Genomic DNA, 21,110 nt, shown 5'->3' with positions numbered 1-21,110 from the left:
TAAAATACTTACAATAATCTGCAGGATTATGATATTCGGGACAATTCAAACCTAAACTACGAAGGTATTGTACTGTATTTTGAGGTGAGCCTTGATAGGCACATTTGCCTTTATCTAAGACATAAATTTGTTTGAAAATATTATAAACAGTTGATGAGGGTTGATGAATTGTGCAAACAATTGTGCGTCCTTCACTGGCAAGCTCTTCCAAAAGGGTTATCGTATCAAATGATGATGAACTATCTAAACCTCTGTAAATAAAGATTAATTTTAGATTGATAAGATATTATAGGTATAGGTAATTTATTACGTGTTTTCAAGAAAAGTATTGGTTTTAGATAAGAAAAAAAGTAAAACAATAATTAAGGTATAATGAGATAAGTTTTGCGAGAAGGGCAGGATTATCGACCTTTATATGAAATTAAATCAACTATTTGCTATTGGAATTGGAAGGTGAAAAAATATAGGCTCTTATCACATACAGTGCTGCTAAAAACATTCCGGATTTTTTTGTCATTTTCATCAATTGAAATTTTATAACACAGAACTGGTACAAAACATTGTTTTAATATTTTTTCTAGGTCGTTTATATATCAGTTAAGCAATTTCAACAGAAAAAAATGATCTTTAATACACTCAAAAATTTTAAAAATTGAAAAATTAAGCAAAGTCAGAATTTCAGCTGTGAAAAACTAACCGGATTTTTTAATGTTAATTTTCAAAGTTAATATTTTGTTCAGTAACCTTTCCTTCGACTAATCCAAATAAAATAAAATAAGACCATAAATATATGTACTCCCAGTTATTTTTCAAAGCTACAAGTACGGTAGTTGCTGAGGTGTGCTTTTTCTTTTCTACCCGTCACTTAAAGATGGCCCACAAATTTTTAATCAGGTTCATGTCGACTAATTGTTTCGGCAATTCTAAGCCAGGAGTATTGTCTGCCCCAAAATACTGTTTAATGAGCTTTTAAGAATTTTTGGCATCATAACTTGCAGAAAGAGGCGACGTAAAGGCATTTCTTTCTCCTTTAATAGAGCCATTATCGACTTACACATCTCTCTATCCTATAAATGATCCATAATTTCGTTGATTTATTGTAAGCCTGCAGCTGAAAAAACCAAAACCATCACTGATCCTCTGCTGTGCTTCACAATAGGGAGCATATTTTTTTGGTTTCAAACATGACCATGTTTGCGCCATTTCACAATGGAAATAAAACAAGCTAAAATTGCTTTTATAACTGAAAATAATATTTTTCCGTTTTGTTATCGAGCAACTCAGATGTTTTTTTGTAAATACAACCGTGATGAAGTATTTTTATTTTCAAATTTAAAGTGTTTCTTAAGATCCTTTCATTGCCTACCTTTTTAGACAATGCTTAGTATAATGAAATGGCCTTTTCCGAGCCGAAAGACATAAAGACCAAACCTCTCAAACCCTTTCTTACTGTACTTGATGTTGAAGGCAGATTAAGCTCCTCACAAATCGTTTAAGAAGTCGCAAAAGGATCTTTTATCAAAAAACTCTGTATTCGCCTATCAGTTTTTATGGATATTTTGTGATGGCATCCACCCAATTGATCTACTTCAACAAATTTTTCGCTTTTTTATTTTTTGACGATATCAAACTCACTTGACGTTGCAATTTTCAACATCCCAAAGGGACAATATTTTGTTTTATTTCGGCTTGAAAACGTTCTACAACTCAATAACGAATTTGATAACTATAACGCGTTTTTTTCCGTTATTCCATAAAATATTTTTTACAATTCACAAAGCTAACAACTTTTTTTGGAACTGCAAACAAAAATTGTATTGAAGTGACGCTTAAAACCCTTACCTCAACAACGAAAATCGAAATCCTTAAAAATCCAGTTAGTTTTTCACACCTGAACTTCTGACCCTACTTCATTTTTCAATTTTTTAAATTTTTGTATGCATTAAAGATCACTATTTTCAGTTAAAATTGCTTAACTGATATATAAACGACCTAGAAAAAATATTAAAATAATATTTTGTTACAGTTTTGTGTTATAAAATTTCAATTGATGAAAACGACAAAAAAATCCGGAATGTTTTTAGCAGCACTGTACATACCTTCTATTTTATTAGTGTAGACCAAACGTATTTTTATCGATTTCTTAAAATAAAATAAACTCTTACACAACCTAACAAGGCTTTTTAAATGTCCTAATTGCAAGTGTTTCCGTGGTGTAGTGGTTATCACATCCGCCTAACACGCGGAAGGCCCCCGGTTCGATCCCGGGCGGAAACAGTTACTTTTTTTTGTTTGTTTTATTGTTTTAAATAATTTGCGTTTTCTTCCCAAAAAAAAGTTCTGAATTGGTTTAATTTATATTTGAATATTTCAGTCGGTTTTGACATAAGCCATCATGAAAATTTTGTTTCCATATTATTTTATTCAAAAAAATCTATGTAAGAAAAATTATAATAAAATTTGTCTTTTTGGGTTTTAAGATTGTATTTGCATGGTTAGGTCAACAAAGGCTCCTGTGCTCCGCTTCACCAACTCAGGAAAAGTTTTATTTTTCTTCTTCGCTTAGGAATTAAGAGATCTCAATTAAATTAGAGACAGAAATAAAATTATTTTCATTTATTTTGTTTTGGCGGTTAAACTTAGATGGTCAGATGCGGCGTATGTGTAATTTTTCTGTTGTTGAAAAATCTTAAATGTTAATTCATGTGTTCTATTCTTGAGTAATTCATCAGAAAAACTTAACTTTGCTGACCATTCTTTTAGATTTCAGAAACCTTTATTGGTCAATTGATCTAAGTTTCTAACCAAGGAGTAAGAGTTCAACAAAACCTTTCTTAAAAATGCATGAAATAAAAATTTATAAAATTTGTTTTTCAATTCCACTAATATTTTTTTTAGATAGGGTAGTTTAGTTTTAAAAAGAAAAAAACTATGATTTGAAATAAGATATCTAGAAATCTCTCGATTTGTTGGAAACTTTAACTTTGAGCTGCTTAGTGGCACATTATGCTCTGTGTTGAAACTACTAGGACCGCAAACATTTTTCAAGAAAGAAATCATTTTTGTTGAAAGTTATCATGAGCAATGCATTTTTTTAAAGGCAAAAATACGTGACAAAAACATTTAATTTGGTTAAATTTTCGGTTTCAACTTACTAATGGTCTAAATCCGTTGATTTCTCTTGAAAATACTACTTATGAACTGAAGAAGTTTTTGTTTACCCCTGAAAAGTTGATTGATTGAAATTTTGAAACATTTTATTGTCAGAAGGTAAATTTGAGTTGTAAAAGGTTGAATTTGTTTTGAATTCAATTTGCAAAATGGTGAAATTTATTTACTATACTTATGATAAATTAAATTTCAAAAAGGATGAACCTGCTGAAAAAGCTTTATTTGCTGAAAAAAATTAGAAGTTTAAACGTTCTCTCATCGTAAAAGCAAAACTATTACAATCGAAAGTTAATCGAATTTAAAAAATAAGCAGGCATGCATTTATGTTATTTTAATTTATGACGATTTGACGTAACTACAACCATCAGCTGTTTTTAAATGAGGTTAAGTAGAGCATCCTTTGCTAAATAAATAAATTAGTTAAACTAAGTGAAAACTATATGAATTTTTAGTGATTCCTGTAGATTCTTTGTGTGAGCTTAATTTCGTAAGGCCGTTTTTATTTGACCCTGCAACTAATGTAGATCTACAAAATACCTATACTTATGAAGTCCTTTCGAATCAAAATTCGTCTAAAAAGAATGCTCTTTAAGGCCTATTTCACAGTTTATGAGTACCTATGTACATGAATGAAAATAAAGGATAAAACATTGCATTTTAACTTACGTTGTTGGTTCATCCAAGAACAGAACAGGCGGATTATCAATTAATTCTAACGCAATTGATAATCGCTTCTTTTGACCACCAGATAGTCTTGCACATTTGGTTTGTTTGGCATTTGTGAGTTTTAACATATCTAACAGATGCTCAATCTGAAATAAATAAAAAAACAGAGTTGATGCTTAATTGAAAATACAAATTAAAAACTCAACATTAATACGTTTCAGAAAATTATTAATAATTGTTTTATATAAAATAAATTTCTATTATTACTGAGCCCAACTATAAACATAAAAGAAAAAAAAAATACTCACAAGCATATGTTTTTCTTTGAGATTCATTGAATTATTTGATATTTTTAATGTAGCTGCTAATATCATAGCCTCTTCAACGGTAAACCATGGGAAAAAATGATCATCTTGTAAAATATAACAACACATTTTACGTGACTTTGAAGTATTTCCAAATGATACTGTTCCATTGACACCAGATTTTCTATAAAAAGATTATTATAAATTAACATTAAATTATTGAATGTACTTTTGTTCAAAAATAATTTATACTTACACAAAACCAGTTAAAATATTCATCAGACTTGATTTACCAGCTCCAGATGGACCCATTATAGCAGTCAATTCTCCTGATTTGAAATTACCTGATATTGATTTAAGTACATCTTTCTTTGCATCTGAAAAAAAAATTCAGATTGTTGTTATTAAGATATAATAAAAGCTAATTTTAATTTTTAAAAAATCAATTTAGAATGGTGTTTGAAATATACAAAGACGTGTTTTTTAGTATAAACAAATTTGTTCATAATTACAAACTTTATCAAACACCAAAAAAGAAGAATGCTCTTGCAATCATCTATGACTAACTGATAACTCCAATTACGTATTTTTTTGTATATACAGACAAATGTAGTGGGGCGCAAAAACGCCCACCACGTAATTTATCACAATTATAATGTCCATATTTATCTAACTAATTTATATTTTTTTTTTATTTTTCTATTACTGTACAACGCACAGTGGGGCAACCCATATGGCAATGTTGGAAACAATTAAAAAAATAAAACAAAAGATATCGGTGTTTTTTGTTAGTTTTCCGTTATATAACATTCCTATGCATCAAAACCACACTCATTTTATCTTGGTGCATGATTTCTCACTCTAAAACGAGCACTTGAAGTTGCCACATTAGTTGCATTTTAATTGTGTTGTAAAAAAATTAACAAAAAGGTTTAATGTTCAACTAGCTGCCATTTTTGTTTAAATAACAGTCACATCCTCAGTATATTTTAATAGGCTTACTTTTTGATCTAGCTTTATTAGGAAGGTTCTTATTTTTGAGATATATATAATCTTTTGCTCCCATAATCTCATATGGTTGAAAAAAAATAAGAATTTACATTCCTCAATGAAAGTTCCTGACTTAATTCTAACCCGTTTTTCCGTTTTTCAAAAAAATTAAAATAAAAAACGTTGAAAAAATGGTCAAAAACTTTGGGGCAAAATAAATATTTTTCCCCTTTATTCGGTGAAAATCATTTTAGAAATAGAAATTTTTGCACACTAACATAAATCAATCTCACCTATAAGAACTATAAGTTTCAAATTTTTTGCAAGCTTCCAAGAAATCCTAAAAAAAAAATACCACTCAAAAATACTCCTACAAAATAGCTGTTTTTCAAAAATTCACGTTCTACGACAAACCGTTGTAAAAAAATAATTTTTTTCTTACCATGTCGTTTTACCCCTATTTACCCTATGTAATGATTGAATTTTTAGAAATCCTTTCTCAGTGTTCACTTTCAGGATATAAACTTTTAAATAAACTATATTAAATTTTGTCTTTTGGCGTCATAATGAAATAAGATGAAACTCCAATCTATACTACATAGCTAACGGCAAGTGGAACGTGAGGAATAGTCATCCTTTTTCGTATTTGCAGCACGGGTTCATCGATTTATAACATTTTACCACGTCACAAATATAATTCAGCCAACTAAATTTCGCAAATGAATTAATTCCAACTTTTGGGGGATCTTGCCCCATTGTGCAACGTACCTACATGCCAGTAAAAGTTTTTTTTTTTATTTTTTTTTTACATTTATGTCGCGTGTGATATTTTTGACAGGCAATTATAAATAGACACGCTACTCATATTAATTTGAAAAAATCAATTATTTTGAATTAAAGATTATGTTTTAATTGTTGTTAACAAATAAACAACACCCAGACTTCTAAATAAATAAAGTATTAATAAGAAATTTATATTCATAATGTGTATGGAATATACTGAAAACAATCATATAGTAACATACTTAAAACCGATAATTAATTGCTATTCTCATTAACTAATACACCAGTTACTATTCTAAAGTAATTATTTATTCACAAATGATAGTCATTTATTTTCTCATTTACTAATTTGTCTATTAAAATATTTGTTCCTTATTGCCTTAGCTTTTTAAAATGGCTGTAAAAATGAGTATTGGTTGCATAAATGTATTTTTGGTCTACCCGAGAGAATGCAATTTTTAATTATAATAGCGTCTGGTGTCTGGACAGAAGTTTAAAATGTGTCTGTTTAATGATTGATAGATAATGTCGGTTTAGTGTCATAAAAGATCTATAGAATTAATTATTCAAATGTATTCAAGTGTGTTACTTGAAAATCCTGTACAAATTGTGTGGAAACGACATTTGTTTTTTAGTTGGGCGAAGCCAAAATGGTTTCCTTACCACTTAGTCCAAAAAATCTAATTTATTTTAGAGAAATTGATCACAACAAAAACATTACTGTTAAAAAAGGAGCCAAGTTCTCCTATGTTGAAATTATGCTGGCACAAAAAGTACTGAGATGTAAAAGTGTACCAAGTTCTAAAGTTTGGGTTCAAATTCGTATCAATAAAATTTTGATTGTTCTCTTGACAATTTTTCTTAATTATCGATTTTTAAAGTTATTTCAAAAATTGCCAAGTAAACAATCAAAATTTTATTGATACGAATTTGAACCCAAACTTTATAACTTGGTACACTTTTACATCTCAGTACTTTTTGTGCCAGCATAATTTCAACATAGGAGAACTTGGCTCCTTTTTTAACAGTAATGTTTTTGTTGTGATTTCACTACTTTTTGCAAGGTATGGCTGTAGAATTGAAAATCTCTATATTTGATGAAAATTCAGTGAAAATGGGCGGTTGCCACGCCCCCTGGCTGAAATTCTCAAACTTTAAATTTTTTCCTTTGTATAAGCTACCATCTCTACCATTCTACCAAATTTCAAGATTCTACGATAATCAGAAATGCTCTATTATATTTAATGAAAATTCAGCGGAAATGGGCGGTTGCCACGCCCCCAGGCTGAAATTCTCAAATTTTAAATTTTTTCCTTTGTATAAACTACCATTCTACCAATTTTCAAGATTCTACGATAATCAGAAGTGCTTTATTATATTTAATGAAAATTCAGCGGAAATGGGCGAATGCCACGCCCCCTGGCTGAAATTCTCAAATTTTAAATTTTTTCCTTTGTACAAACTTCCAGTTCTACCATTCTACCAAATTTCAAGATTCTACGATAATCAGAAGTGCTCTATAATATTTGATGATAATTCAGCGGAAATGGGCGGATGCCACACCCCCTGAATTGAAAATCTCAAATTTTCGATTTTTCCCTTTGTATACACCACAAGCCCTATCACCGTGTAAAATTTCAAGTTTCTACGTTAACGGGAAGTTCTCCATAATTTTGATGATCTGTCAGTGAGTGAGTGAGTGAGTGAGTGAGTCAGTCAGTCAGTTACGGTTTTTGCGATTTTTGAAGCCCTATATCTCAGAAACTACTCATCGTAAAAGGCTTAAATTTTGTGAGGAGTTTGGTTTTGACAAGCTCAATAAATGTAGCGAGTTTGAAATTTCTAGCATCTTTGGTGTGGAAGTTAGAGGGGGGTCGAAAATGGCCTGAGTTGTTTCCTGTAAATAAGGGTGTAGTGCCAAAGTTGCTAGAGAACTTGGCTGGGCACTACCGTGCCCCTTGATACTCAATAATGAAGTGCTATAACGTTCGGGGAATAAGCACCCGTTGAGGATATTTTCTAAATTCATGCAGCCAAATCATTTAAAAATAACTGTCGGTCACTGCTGTTTTTGATTTTAAAGCAGAATTTGATAAAATAGTAATTACACAAAAACGATACCATGACTGCCAGTGGCAGTGTCTCGTGAAAATTTCTTAAACGATGGCAAAAGACGTTACCAAATACGTCTTGGAAAAACTTTAGTCTTGGGAACTTAACCTGAATCCGCTTAGTTACGTAAAATTCAGAAACTTTCGCTAAATTCGATTATGGAAAATTGTTTATGCAGAGCAGCTTAAAAGTTTATTTTCCAATCGGAGATAATATATGTAAACTCTCGAAGAAGAAAGCTGTTCAGAAGTCACAATTGACGATTGACTTCTAAAGACGTTCAGCGTCCATGTCCGATGTTTTTTTTTTAGGATTTATTAAAACAAACGAGAAAAAGCATGCAAAATAAAATGAATCCCAAAAAAGCATGCATGTCCTGACTGAACCCCTGGTCCTAAAAAGATGGTTAATAAATTTTTGAAAACAGTGTTTAATGCAGACAAGAACCTAATTGAACTTTTTTCCTCTAAAGCTATAACTTGAAAAAAAATTCCATAAGTCAACATAGGTATTCCAATTTTCAATAAGAAAAAAAGTTAACCATTGTAGGGCGCCACCTAGCGTCAAAATAAAAATCTGCAAAACTTAAGGGATTTTTTTCTTATTATTTAAGTTTTTGCGTGACAAGTTTTGCGCTCCTTTTAATTACATCTTAGCTTAGGTTTTTTTTTCGTGGAGTATACCAAGAAAAATCTTTTGACGAGCACACTTCTAGAAAAAGAGAGTAATCAACACCGAAAGCATACAAGCCGCACCACAATCAAAAGTAACTTATTTCCCGAACCAACTAGCATGGTAATCAAATGAGGTAGTGACATTTGGATCTTTAACCCTCTGTAGGCACACCTCTTTTTTGCGAATTTGGTTTATGCTTTTTCATGTTGCTAGAACTTTTTTCGGTCTCACTATTTTATAAAGAATCACATATGAAATTGATGTAGAATTTTCCGAGGAATTCGAATATTGTATTCACAATTCCAAAAAATGTATATTTACCCTTATAAAGACCACTTTTCCACTTTCTATTTTTGTCCTGCCAAATTCGCACCCGACAGAGGGTGAATATAGCTTTACTTTCTGGGAAATAAATGAAACGGTTTACAAACCCAAAAAATTTTCATACAAAGCCAAGCTTAACCAATCTCATCTTTTGTGTTCAATATTATTATATTTTTGGTGTTTGTTATCAAGGTTTTTCCTGCACTGCCTGTGGTGCAATTTCTCGTGCTCTTCATAAATTTCACTTGTTAAGCATTCATTTCAAGTGGTAACAACACTTTTTAGAGACAAGACAAAAATGTTTAAACTAAATATCTACAATGTATAGTACAAACGAATATATTTATTTATTTGTTTAGGGTTTATTTAAATGAATCTTTTTTAATCTTCAAAGATTATTCAACTCAAAAATGACGAACCAAGACGAAATTGTCATGATAAATATTTATTCATGTGAGTAAACATCTCAAACGCCACCGCGCTTCTTAACTTTATAGTATTTGTACATATACAAACGTGTTTATTATGTAGGTAAGGTACATTATGTCAATTAATAGTAAATTTTTTTTTTCGCAAATAGAATCTTAATGACATACCTACTGTTATATTGTTACGCAATATAACAAGTTGTATTTACGGTAAATTATTATAAGCAGATTGCAGATACGAGTGCTTGATTTCTAGTGATGTGTAACGAAACGAAACACAACAATAATAATGTTGTCATTTATGACAACTTTAACATGACAAGAAGTAATGATGTGTTTATTTTATTATTCCATTATTCATCAGTTAGAGAATAAAAAAAAAACTATTGCATAATTCAATTATTTTATATGAGTATGATTTGATTTGAATGATTTGATTATAAGATTAATGTATGTTCTAGTGACATTTTGTTTAAATGATCTTTGACGAACATAACTTGACGCAAGTGACATCTTGCGGCAGTAATACAAACTTGGCCTTGTCGACGTTAATGTGCTACATACAAAAATTTTAAACAAAGTTGTGAAGGATTGCAATATTTTGTTTTGTTTTTCAACTTATTTTATTAAAAAAAAAATGCTTTATAGTTTTTAAAATTTAGTTAACCCTTAATTGCGAATTGGCTTGGCTTAAGCCTGAAACAGAAGCCAATAATGACATGCTCAAGCCTTTTAAACTTAGATACCTAACTGGTTTAAGAACGCAATAAGTAAATCTAAAGGCATGACAAAAGCATGTTAAATGTACGTACATTGTACCTATGTACATATGTACTAACTCCTACCTTTATAAAAAGCCTTTAACTGGTATACAACTTACATGATAATTTTTATTACAAACAAAAATAAAGAAATATAGGTAAACTGTTGTTGTTATTCGAGAGACTTCCATATCTACATATATGTAAATTTATGTTTATCTTATTTTTTATTAATTTTATTATACCTACTTTCAGATTATATTTTGTTTTGGCAATAAAATATAAAATATAGATAGTATGTATAGCAGGGATTTATGCGTCATCTAAAACGGTATTTTCCACTCAAGAAAAAGGTTAAGAAAAATGATCAAAACAAAAAAAAAAACTGGATTTTACAACAAAAAATATATGTATAACTAAACCAGAATAGTAGCCGATCAATTTAATTAATTCGTAGGTACACGTGTATAAACGCGTAGACATAACATAGAATACGTGATGCGTCACTTTAAAGTTGGACATACACAAAAATATATTGATTTAATCAAAAACAAGTATTTTAATTGTATCAGATTGAAAGCACCCAAAACAACGTTGGAGGGTTCAAGTTCAAGATTACTTGTAATTTAAATAAGATTGTGGAAGTTTACCCGTTTTTTTGATTTCTTGCCAAAAAAATAAAATGCACGACTGGGTCGCACTTACTTGCTCTTGTAGTTCAAAGTATCTTTATCTTAAATATCTATTGGAAATTAAAGATTTTGTTTAGTGTGGAGAAAAAAAAATTAAAAAAAAAATCGAAAGTTAAAAAAAAATTCCAAAATTAAAAAATAAAAATTTCAAGAACTTTTTTTTATTTTTTTTTTTTAATTTTACACTTCAAAATGATGTCTTAAAATTTTGAATGAAATTGACTTGTGCTTTGATCAAATAATAATTCCTTTTTGATCAAATATATGAACTTAAAAAATATTTAAATTTTTGAAAAACGGCAACACCATATTTCCGTTCTCCGGATTTTTTGCGAAAAACTAAAAACGCAGTTTTGTTAAAATCAATAAGAGTATAACGTACACCAAATTTAATCAAAATTGTTAGAGCCGTTTTCGAGAAAATGGCAATACCTCGAAAACGGTATATGGGAGGTATGCTTTAAAAAAAGAGATATTGAAAAACTAAAAAAAAAAAACGGACCTAGGGTATTACGCAAAAATCATCTGTACCAAGTTTCAATTAAATCCATCCATCCGTTTAGGCCCTAGTTCGATGTACAGATGGACGCACAGACGCACAGACCGACGAACGGCATGACGAAAACCACTTTTTTTATCTTCTCCATCATCGTAATGTTGGTTTTGATTAAAACCTCGAATTTTTTTTCTACACGAAACCAATACTTGCCTTATAGAGCAAGTAAAAAGAAAGAATTATGTTTTTTCACATGTATAAAATGACAATAAAGCTTCCTTTTTTCTTGTTTGTTTTTTTTTTTTTTTTTTTTTTTATTTTTTATTTTCTTAACTACAATACAGAAATGTAATGAAAAAGTGTTTTTTTATTTTCTTAACTACAATACAGAAATGTAATGAAAAAGTTACTCATAGGTATGTATTATGTATGTTCATTAGGGTGGTTTTTATCCGGGACATGCAGTTTCGTTAGCCGCCATCCGTATGGAAATGTTGAGAAATTTCATGTCAAACATTTTGAAACCTCATTGTCTATTTATTTGTATGGGAAATTTATTTATTTAAGCCCTGATTTTTCAATCGGCAGTAAGACTATCAGAAGAATAAATTTTAATATAAAAAAAAAAAATGTATTCCTAGGAATAAGCTCTATAACTGAGGTTTATCTGAATATTGAAAAATTGTCTAAAATGTTCTAAAGTGCATTTCCGGTTTCTCACCAAGAAAATGCGCTTGCATCAAAATCATAGCTGCTCATTTACGAAAGTATAGGAAAGAAATAAATGGCTTTTAATTTCTTTGCCGCCTAGTACAAAGGGGTTAAGTCACAAAATTGCACTTTTCGGGTTTCAATGAAATAAGAATAACCTCTTTTTTCTCTTTTATTTGGTATCAAAAACATAAATTTAGAACAACTCTTTCCTATAAAAATAAGACGATCAATGCTCAAAACTTCATCGATTAGCTCAACAACGCATTTTCTGGCAAACCATCATTTATGACTTAACCCCTTTGTACCCGGCGGCAAAGATTTAATGCAATGGTTTTGTTGATGACAACATTTTGAAAAAATCATAAGACAATTGGTAATTTGTTTTCAAAAATAATTTTCAAAGATATTGGAAATAACATAACTGATTGTTTTTTGAAGAAAAAACCAATTGCGGAATTCTGATTTGGGCTTAAAAAACATCATTCTAGGGAAAAATTAATATTTTAGAATAAATATAAAAAAAGTTTCATTCAAAATCGAAAAATTAATATTTTAGAATAAATATAACAAAAAGTTTTATTCAAAATCGAAAGTATTGATGAGTAACAGCTAAAAAGTTAGAAGTGAAAGAATACATCCTTAAACAGATTTAAATTTATCACACTAGAATCGATTAAATTCAGTGATTCTTCCCAACATGTTTTTTGTCTATCAGTATTGTGAGCGTACTAAGAACGTTTGGTAGCTTTAATTAAGTTTCATTTAAATTTCAAAACTTTATATTTTACGGATTTTTTTTTCACTTTAAAAATTAAAAACGTACAAAGAAAACACCTCCTTATGTCAATATGAAATGTTATATGTTAAAAAAAATGTACTTACTTCTTGCATCGACGGTATATGTTAAATTTGAAAATGTTATATCCACAGAACGAATTTTCTTTTCCATCTTAGCCATGATTTTGGTGCGTGCGTGATATTTCTCTGTAACTTTCTTAAACTTCAACTAATTTAAGCTCATATCTGGGTCGATTTAAACACTGTTATTGTTGTTTTTTTTTCTGCAAGTAAATACAAAAATACCATAATTTATTTATAATCTGTCTCAATTTATTTTACAAAGAAATATATAAAAATAGATACCCGAAACCTTATACACCTGCTACAATCTTAATTTGATATCAAATGTGTAACAGACAATTTCATTTTCATTCAGAAACCACAACAACTCTATTCGAGAGGAAAAGCAATTTCATTTCATTTTTATTTTCATCTATTCATGCATTACCTTCTGAGAGTAGTATCATTATCTTCCGGTACAGAAAAGGAAAGTTTTTTTCTTCATCATTTAAAAGCAAAAGGAAAATCAGTGAAATAATACTAAAGTTAAGTAATTTGATTTTGTAACATTCAACTAGTGGAATTTAAGCAATAATTGTTTAACGTCGCCAGTGTCTCCAGTCTTGAGTTATATTTAACTGAAGCTGGTGAGAATATTTTCATTTAAACTTTCTAATACAAAAAATTATTAGTTTAAACTTTAACTTCATTTTAAAACCATGTAACACTAAAAATGTAACGTCTTAATAACGTAAGACACTTAACCTTATTTAGAAACACACATTAAAGTTGAATGTTTGTAATATACAACATAATTAATGTCACATCGTTCTACAACCCTAAAACAAGTTGAGATGACAACAACAAGTTGTTGTGATAAAAATTTGATGAACACATTTTTTTTTCGTAACGAGTTCATTGAACAAGTTGGTGGTTAACGAAGCTCTATTCGCAATCAACTGCGGAAAGTCTAACGTCTAGGCATGGCATATAACATATGAAAAAAGTACTAGTTTATATTTATAGTAAAAAATAAAAGAGTCATATAATACGGAAACAGATACACCCGCCCGTCAGCCATGTCGCGTTAGCTGGGGTATAGATATTATTTTTTACAAACCTCTTTTGAGACTTGTTTTGGACTCACGTCACAAACCGGGCATAAGTTTTGCCTAACTACGTAAACTATACAGAAAAAATAATTGCGAATTCAAGGTAAATTATAAAAACCAAAGGAATAGGTAAATAGTGGAGGATAAATGATAATGAAAACATTCGAGTTTGAAATGAACTTTTGTACATACATGTAGGTATTCAAATTGTATTTTTGGTTGATTTTTTTCTCTTCTTTGGTTTACTGAAGGATTTTCATTTGCTATAGAGAAATGTTTTATGATATTATTTTTAACTAGAAGTTAACGTAGGGTCCAATTTTTGTTTTTGTTCGAATATAAACGGGCAAAATAATAGGTAGGTATTCTATTAAGAATCGGTGATTTCATTCGATACGGTGATTTCATTCGATAAAAATCGACTATAAATTGATGCATCAAATTAATTTATGTGAAGTTCACTGTGGCGTATGTGTAATTTTTTTCATGGGAAAAAACTCAATACTTTTCTCGTATTCAAAAATAGTTTTTACGACTTTAATTAAATTTTCTGTTTCGCATTCTTCAAATAAGACTTGTCTTTTAGTGCTCAAAACACACATTCAATGTAGAATGATTGAAGAGATTAATGAAATTTTTAACAATGTTTTTGTTTTTTTTTAATAAAAAAAGTTCTTGTCGAAAAATACAAAGAAAAAGAACTTTTATAAACCTCATTTAAAACTTAAATATTATTAGTGTAATCATAAAACTGGACTAGCTTAAGCCATTAAAAAAGATGTCCTTGAAACTGAACCTTGTATTGTCTTATTAGACTTTGAGTTTTACGATTCTTTAGATTTAACGATCAGAATTTCAAGTTCTTGTTATCTGCATTAAAAAAAATGAACTGGTTCTTGTTTTTATTTTACTACTAATTATTAATTAATTTGTAAAGGTTATTTTGTATTAAAATTGTGTCGTTTATTTCCTTAAATGTAATTTAAAATAATTGAGCTTCATTATAACAAACATTTTATAGAAGATATATTTTATACTGGATAGACTTCCTTATATTAAATGCAAAACCAATGCATGACCTATAGCTAACTAGTTTATTTAAATGTTTGAATATATTCTTTAATTATTATCAATTACAAGAATAATTAGTGTTTTCTTATTGGGTGTTCATTCCTTAATGGTTGTAATTAAAATAATTATTACTTGTCCATTTTAGAAATTAACATTGTTTATTCTGTTGTTTAAGTTAATATTTTCAGTATTCCTTATAAGACATTAAATTATTAGATTTTGTTAACCGACTTTTAACTAACACATTTTTAATGGAAATATTAACGTTAATTTATAAGAAAGGAGAAAAATTATAAACATTTACGTTTGAATATAGTTAAAATCGACTACAAATAAGTTGAAATCCGATCGCAAATAAATTTCAAATTAGTTGCAAACTAGTTTTAAATCGATTGCAAACTAGTTTCAAATCGATTGCAATCTAGTTTCAAATCGGTTGCATACCAAAATTGTACCCTTCATATGTTACAGTACCTATACTCAAATTTTAATTTAAATCATTTAGGATTTTCTGTTATGGTTACAGGATAGGTTTCGTCAGTTTTGGTTTTGAATATCGTCTAGAAGTCACTCGACATTTTTAATTACTAATTCTACGGTTTCGAATAAAAGATTGACACACAGACTGCTTTGTTTATATTTCAGTTCAAATATCAGTTTTAAATTAAGCTTAAGAAAGTAAACGTTTTAAATACAATTTAATTAATCTTATTGTTTGCTTATTTTTAGGTGAACTATTTGTCATAATATTGACTTCATTCAAACAGTCATTACACATTTATAAATGCAAATGTTTCCCAATGCATATGCGCATAAGAAGCTAGTGATTAATTTTTACAATATTTATGAAATTTACTTATCTTCGACAGCAGTGTAAGTATTTTTACATTTTTTCAACCCACTTGTTTGTGCATTTTCGTTACATTAGTTCAAACATCGTCCTAATTTCCCATTAATTTGTTTAAATTCAACTTATATTTACCAACGAATGATTTCCATACATCGATGTAAATAAAAATTGAAAACACCTGGTTCAAGTCTGGTAGCAATAAAATGAGCCTACTTTATTGCCTCAAGCTTTGTTTATCTCAAGTTTACCATCTTATTACTTAAAACAAAGTTTACTCATGCTAATAATGTTGTTTCTCCTTCAAATGACAAATATCGTCGCAAAAATTAAAGCGAATACCTACTAAATCTTTTAATAACATTGACCTACCGGTTTTATTTATTTAAAATAAAACATTTTATAACGTTTGCGATATAGGCACTCTGATGCATTGTACAAATGCTAATTTTGCAGCTGTCACTAAGACTATGTCCATAAAAAAACAAAATTATTAAAACAAACACAATTGCTTGTGGAATTAAATTTGGGTGACCCTGTAAACTTTTCGTTGACTGTTGAAACTATAAAAACATTTAAATTTTTTGCACAAAGAGATAGACACTTTGGAGCTCGCAACTATGGTGGCTTTTAACTCTTTTTTTTTTCTACTAAGAAACTTTATGATACAAGTTTGCAGAGGAAAATCCGGTTTTCTTTCCGTGAATGAACTTTTAAATAACCAATTGTTGCCCGGCATGTTGGTCATGAAAAAAAAAAAAAAAATAATATACCTACTGCCAAACCAAATCAAAAGAATTTATGTTTTCTTTTGATCCAAAATATGTGCGGATTTTTTGTAATAAACAAAATAGCTAACAGAAGTCAAGGTCTTGTGATAAATAGTTTATACTTGAAAATATTTTTTAACATTATATTTTTTTAATCAACAAGTTTATGAGTATTATTATTTGGAAGTCAAGGTTAAGGAGTCTTATCGGAACTTGAAAGGCAAGATTTGGTGTATTTATTATGAAGATTGAATAGGAATATAGCAATTATTAGATCGTCAAAAAACTTTTATAAAAATAGAGTTAGAAACGGGTTTAAAAAATATACCTTTGTTAAAAAAAAGTGGAATACAACCTTAAAATAAATGAACAACTGAGTTACAGGTATCTTCTCTTAAAGTTAGATATTTTTAGAAGCATATTCATTAAGTTTCTCAGCCTCAGAATTTCATGGAATTTTCCTCAGAACCGGTACCTATCAAATAGAAACGTTGTATTTTTAAGTCATCTGGTACAAGGGACTATCGATAGTAAAAGGTTATTTAAGAGCAAGCGAAAGAGTACGATATCTTAACAGTAGAACCGTATTTGAGCCGTTTTTGAAGAAAAAAACGTTTTTCCATATTGACAGACTGCAGCTTGAGATATTGACAGAAAGACAGACAAAATTGTGGACCCATTTTTTAATGTCGTAATGTCGTCTATGACAATCAGAATATGTGACGACTAAAAACGTTCAGATGTTATTTTTGGATACTTCAAAAAACCCAAACGGTCGATTGGTGTGTTCTCCGGGTCGTACAATTAGATCCATGGTTCGTCACCATTCACGATTTTGCAAATAAACTCGTTATAACAGCCTTATTCAGTGGCAAAGAATCCACATCGGAAGAGAAGTCGTTACAAGTCATCGCTCGAAAATGTTGAAGAGATAAATCACTATTTTTTGTAAGGCAAAATTGTTGTATGTATTTCTTAAGAAAATCAAAAAAGCGCACTTATGATAAAATTTGATTACTTCGATTGAATAAAACAATGCCAAACTTTATGAAAACAATAATGAATGTTAGTTGACAAATCTACCGCTGTTATAGTTCACTAAGTAATATAAAGTCTTTTGGATGCCACACCCGTAACGAAACCATTAATAGTTTTTTAAGAAACCTCATAAGTTTTAGAGATCGCTTAATTTAAATTCTGTTGTTAATTAAAAATGTAAATTTAATACATTTAATACTGTCGCACCCGTAACGGTGAAAACGGGATGGGGTCAAAATCCCGAAAACCCAAAATACTGAAAATTCAAAATCCCGAAAAACCAGAAGTAAGATAATTCAGAATCCCAAAAACCCAGAATCCTGAAAATCCCAAAAACCCAAAACCCCGAAACCTCAAAATCCCGAAAACCCAAAGTCCCGAAAATAACGAATGGAATCCCGAAAAATTATATAGAATGAAAAATTTTACAAAGTTTTTCATAAGTGGGAAAAAATCGTTGAATCAATACAATTGTGAGTTTTAATACATTTAAGTTATAATAATTATATGTTTATATCGTTATTTAATTTTTGTGGATTTTTTGGATTGTGGTTTTTGGGAATACTGGGTTTAATTCAAAATTCCAGGATTGTGTCCGTCTTCCGGTGAAAAAACCCTCAGGCAATTTTAAAGTTTTGGTACCTATACTTACAAAATTTATATAAAGATCCATTTATTCAATTGAGAGAAAATAAAATTTTAATTTCCACTATAGTAAATATCCTAAAACAAATACATACGTGGAAATGTTGTTTCAATGTAGAAAGAAAACTTTTTTCTTTGCTAAAATGCTAAAAATAATATAGAGTGATAGATACTTATAAATAAATTCAAAATTCGCAGAAATACAGAAAGTTCATCACAATTAATTTTTTTAACTATATTAAATTAATTCATCAATAATAAACACCTATTCAACAGTTCATTAAACTATTATTTCATCTGAAATGCACTCAAAACATTAACCTTGAAAACAAGCATGCGTTTTTCCCAACTTGTTCTTGTGATACTCTATCAAGGTAAAAAATGCAAATCTATAGCTATGCTTATAGAAAGATACAACCGATACACATAAATAAAAACATAGATACAATCGAAAGAAAAAACAGCTGTTGTAGCTTGTAGACACATTGTATGTACCTGTTGCAAAATACTACGAGTTGAGTATAGATACACTTCTTATTTAGTCTTGTTTTATTTTATTTTTTTTTTTTGCACATTCGCCCTCTCTGTGATCTGTATCTAAAAATATTTTCTTACTCACAATTTATGTTTATTACTGTCAATTTTAATTTATATCTCAAATATTTGTATCAAGGCAAATATCTACTACAGAACATAAGTTTCGTATGTAGTTAATGTTTTTTTATCAAATCAATTGTTAAATTTGGATAAATGCTCATGTTTTTCTGTTTTTAAAAGAATAGAATCACTCCGAGAAACCCTCACTGAAAACTGAATGACATCAACCTAAAAATGCAAGCAACAACTTCTATATGCAGCTGCAACTGACATTCGCAAAACTTAATAAACACAGAAAATAGCACAGATAGTCAATTCTTGAATGAAACAAATTGCAAGTTTTACAATAAAAATAATAATAATAATAATAATAATTTTGCAAAGTATTAAATTATGTCGCAAAAAATTGTTTTTGTTAAAAAGTGACACACGAGTAGATCACAATTTATAGCTACTTCCACTTTATTTTTGACGAAATCAAATTACTGTTGGTATCATCATTATTTCGAAAGGAAAAACAATTGTGTTTAATTTCAAAACTTTTGAGTAATTTGCAATCATGAGAAAATTATGTTATTGTTTATTTTTTTTTTTAATTTGTTTAAAGGGTAGGTATTGGATTCATGAAAAATTTGGTAATTATGGATTTTCAAAAGTCTTCATGAAAATGGTATCATTTTAACCTTGATTACCATTAGACATTTTTTGGAAATGCACTAAATATACATATTTTTAAATTTTCCTAGTTTTTGTGTATTTTTAGTAGGTATTGAAAAATTTGTCTAATCCAAGACTACATTCTAAATAAATTATAGCTCAATGAAATTGTTTAAGAGTGTTATGTGTTATTGTCATCTTTTATAAGGTTTGTAGCTTAGTATTTAATTTATAATATTATTGAAAACCAACCAAAGGCTTATCATCAAATTGTTATTATTAGAAATTCCAAATTTATATTTATTAGACTACATAGGTTAAACATGTTAGTCTTTTTTTGTAAACCTTGAACGACAAGTCACGTAAAATCTTTGCAGAAAAAAAAATAACTGATTGTGTTTAGGTTTGTTATTGCTTGTTTTTTTAATTGTTCAAGGTCAACAATTTTTCAACAATTTGTAACGTAAGCTACATAAGAAGCTTTTTTTTTTGATAACAAGAATAAATAAGAAAGAATCTATTTCCTCGCTATACTGAAAGAATCACGTGGCATACTGAACCTGCTTTAGTCTGTAGTTGTAACATTTGAGTTGTTAAAATAATATTTTTAAACTTCAGATTATAAACAATGTTAAAAAAGTATTAAAAGTGGATTTTAAAATTACGAAAACACTTTTTTAGATGGTTTTAATCTTCAAATTAAGTATGCCATTTGATTTCTTATAGAACAACAAATTTTGTTAATTTTTTGAGCTGCTTTGTAAAAAAATAATTTTTTTATACAAAATATGTCAAACCTTTTTAAAAAAAAAATTATAGGTATGTCCTTTAAAAGAAATTGTATTTCCTCATATTGAAACAAAATATCAAAAAGATACAATTATCCGTTTTTAAGAAATTGATTTTGCAAACAAAAATTTTTAAATATTTACAGTTAATTTTGGTCTTAAAAATAATATTTCAATTTTTCAATTTCTATATTTTGTACATTTAATTTATAATTATATGGTAACTCAAGTGCATTTTAGTAAAAAAAAAATGTCAAAAAGTCAGCTGCGGACTTTGCATTCTCTATTCGTAACATCAAAAGCAGTTGTTGTAATCTCGAGTTCGATTTTTTCCCGAATCCTAAACTTTGCAAATAGTACCTACCTACATTATATTGCAAGTCAAAATTTTATCGATCAGACCAACAGAAGGTAACTTCAGAATTACATATGTATATTCAGCCTAAGAAAAAGTTTAAAATATGTATATGTACTTCCTTATCCCACTTACTAATTTTATATTCTTACTATGACGTATTAATGCTGATGAAAAAAAAAATCTATTAAAATTATTCCATTAGAGACCATTTTCTTAAAATAACCTATATATATTTATGTAAACTACATACAAATTCATTATTTTTGCGGT

The 21,110-nt window shown here is 28.9% G+C and overlaps 1 protein-coding gene and 1 non-coding gene across 3 annotated transcripts in view; one reads left to right on the top strand and one right to left on the bottom strand.

Annotated features, from left to right (window-relative positions):
• LOC129921254 (ATP-binding cassette sub-family G member 1-like) overlaps positions 1-21,110 on the bottom strand; it is a 39,733-nt gene that overhangs the window by 4,051 nt on the left and 14,572 nt on the right. Inside the window, exons 1-6 of one of the 2 annotated variants that reach the window (XM_056002993.1) lie at positions 18,936-19,026; positions 13,000-13,178; positions 4,399-4,519; positions 4,146-4,326; positions 3,838-3,983; positions 13-251 (exon numbers count right to left, since the gene is read on the bottom strand). In XM_056002993.1, the coding sequence (XP_055858968.1) occupies positions 13-251; positions 3,838-3,983; positions 4,146-4,326; positions 4,399-4,519; positions 13,000-13,075 (763 nt within the window). In that variant the 5' untranslated portion in view covers positions 13,076-13,178; positions 18,936-19,026. Of the gene's footprint in view, positions 1-12; positions 252-3,837; positions 3,984-4,145; positions 4,327-4,398; positions 4,520-12,999; positions 13,179-18,935; positions 19,027-21,110 lie in introns of those variants that run through there. The other variant, XM_056002992.1, reaches the window with a different exon arrangement.
• On the top strand, positions 2,205-2,277 carry Trnav-aac (transfer RNA valine (anticodon AAC)). The gene has a single exon. It is a non-coding gene; the product is annotated as a tRNA-Val (tRNA).

The sequence above is a fragment of the Episyrphus balteatus genome, chromosome 1 (assembly GCF_945859705.1).
Source record: "Episyrphus balteatus chromosome 1, idEpiBalt1.1, whole genome shotgun sequence".
Taxonomy (NCBI): Eukaryota; Metazoa; Arthropoda; class Insecta; order Diptera; family Syrphidae; genus Episyrphus; species Episyrphus balteatus.
The sequence above is the reverse complement of the archived record's forward strand: the minus strand, read 5'-3'. Positions and strand labels throughout refer to the sequence as shown.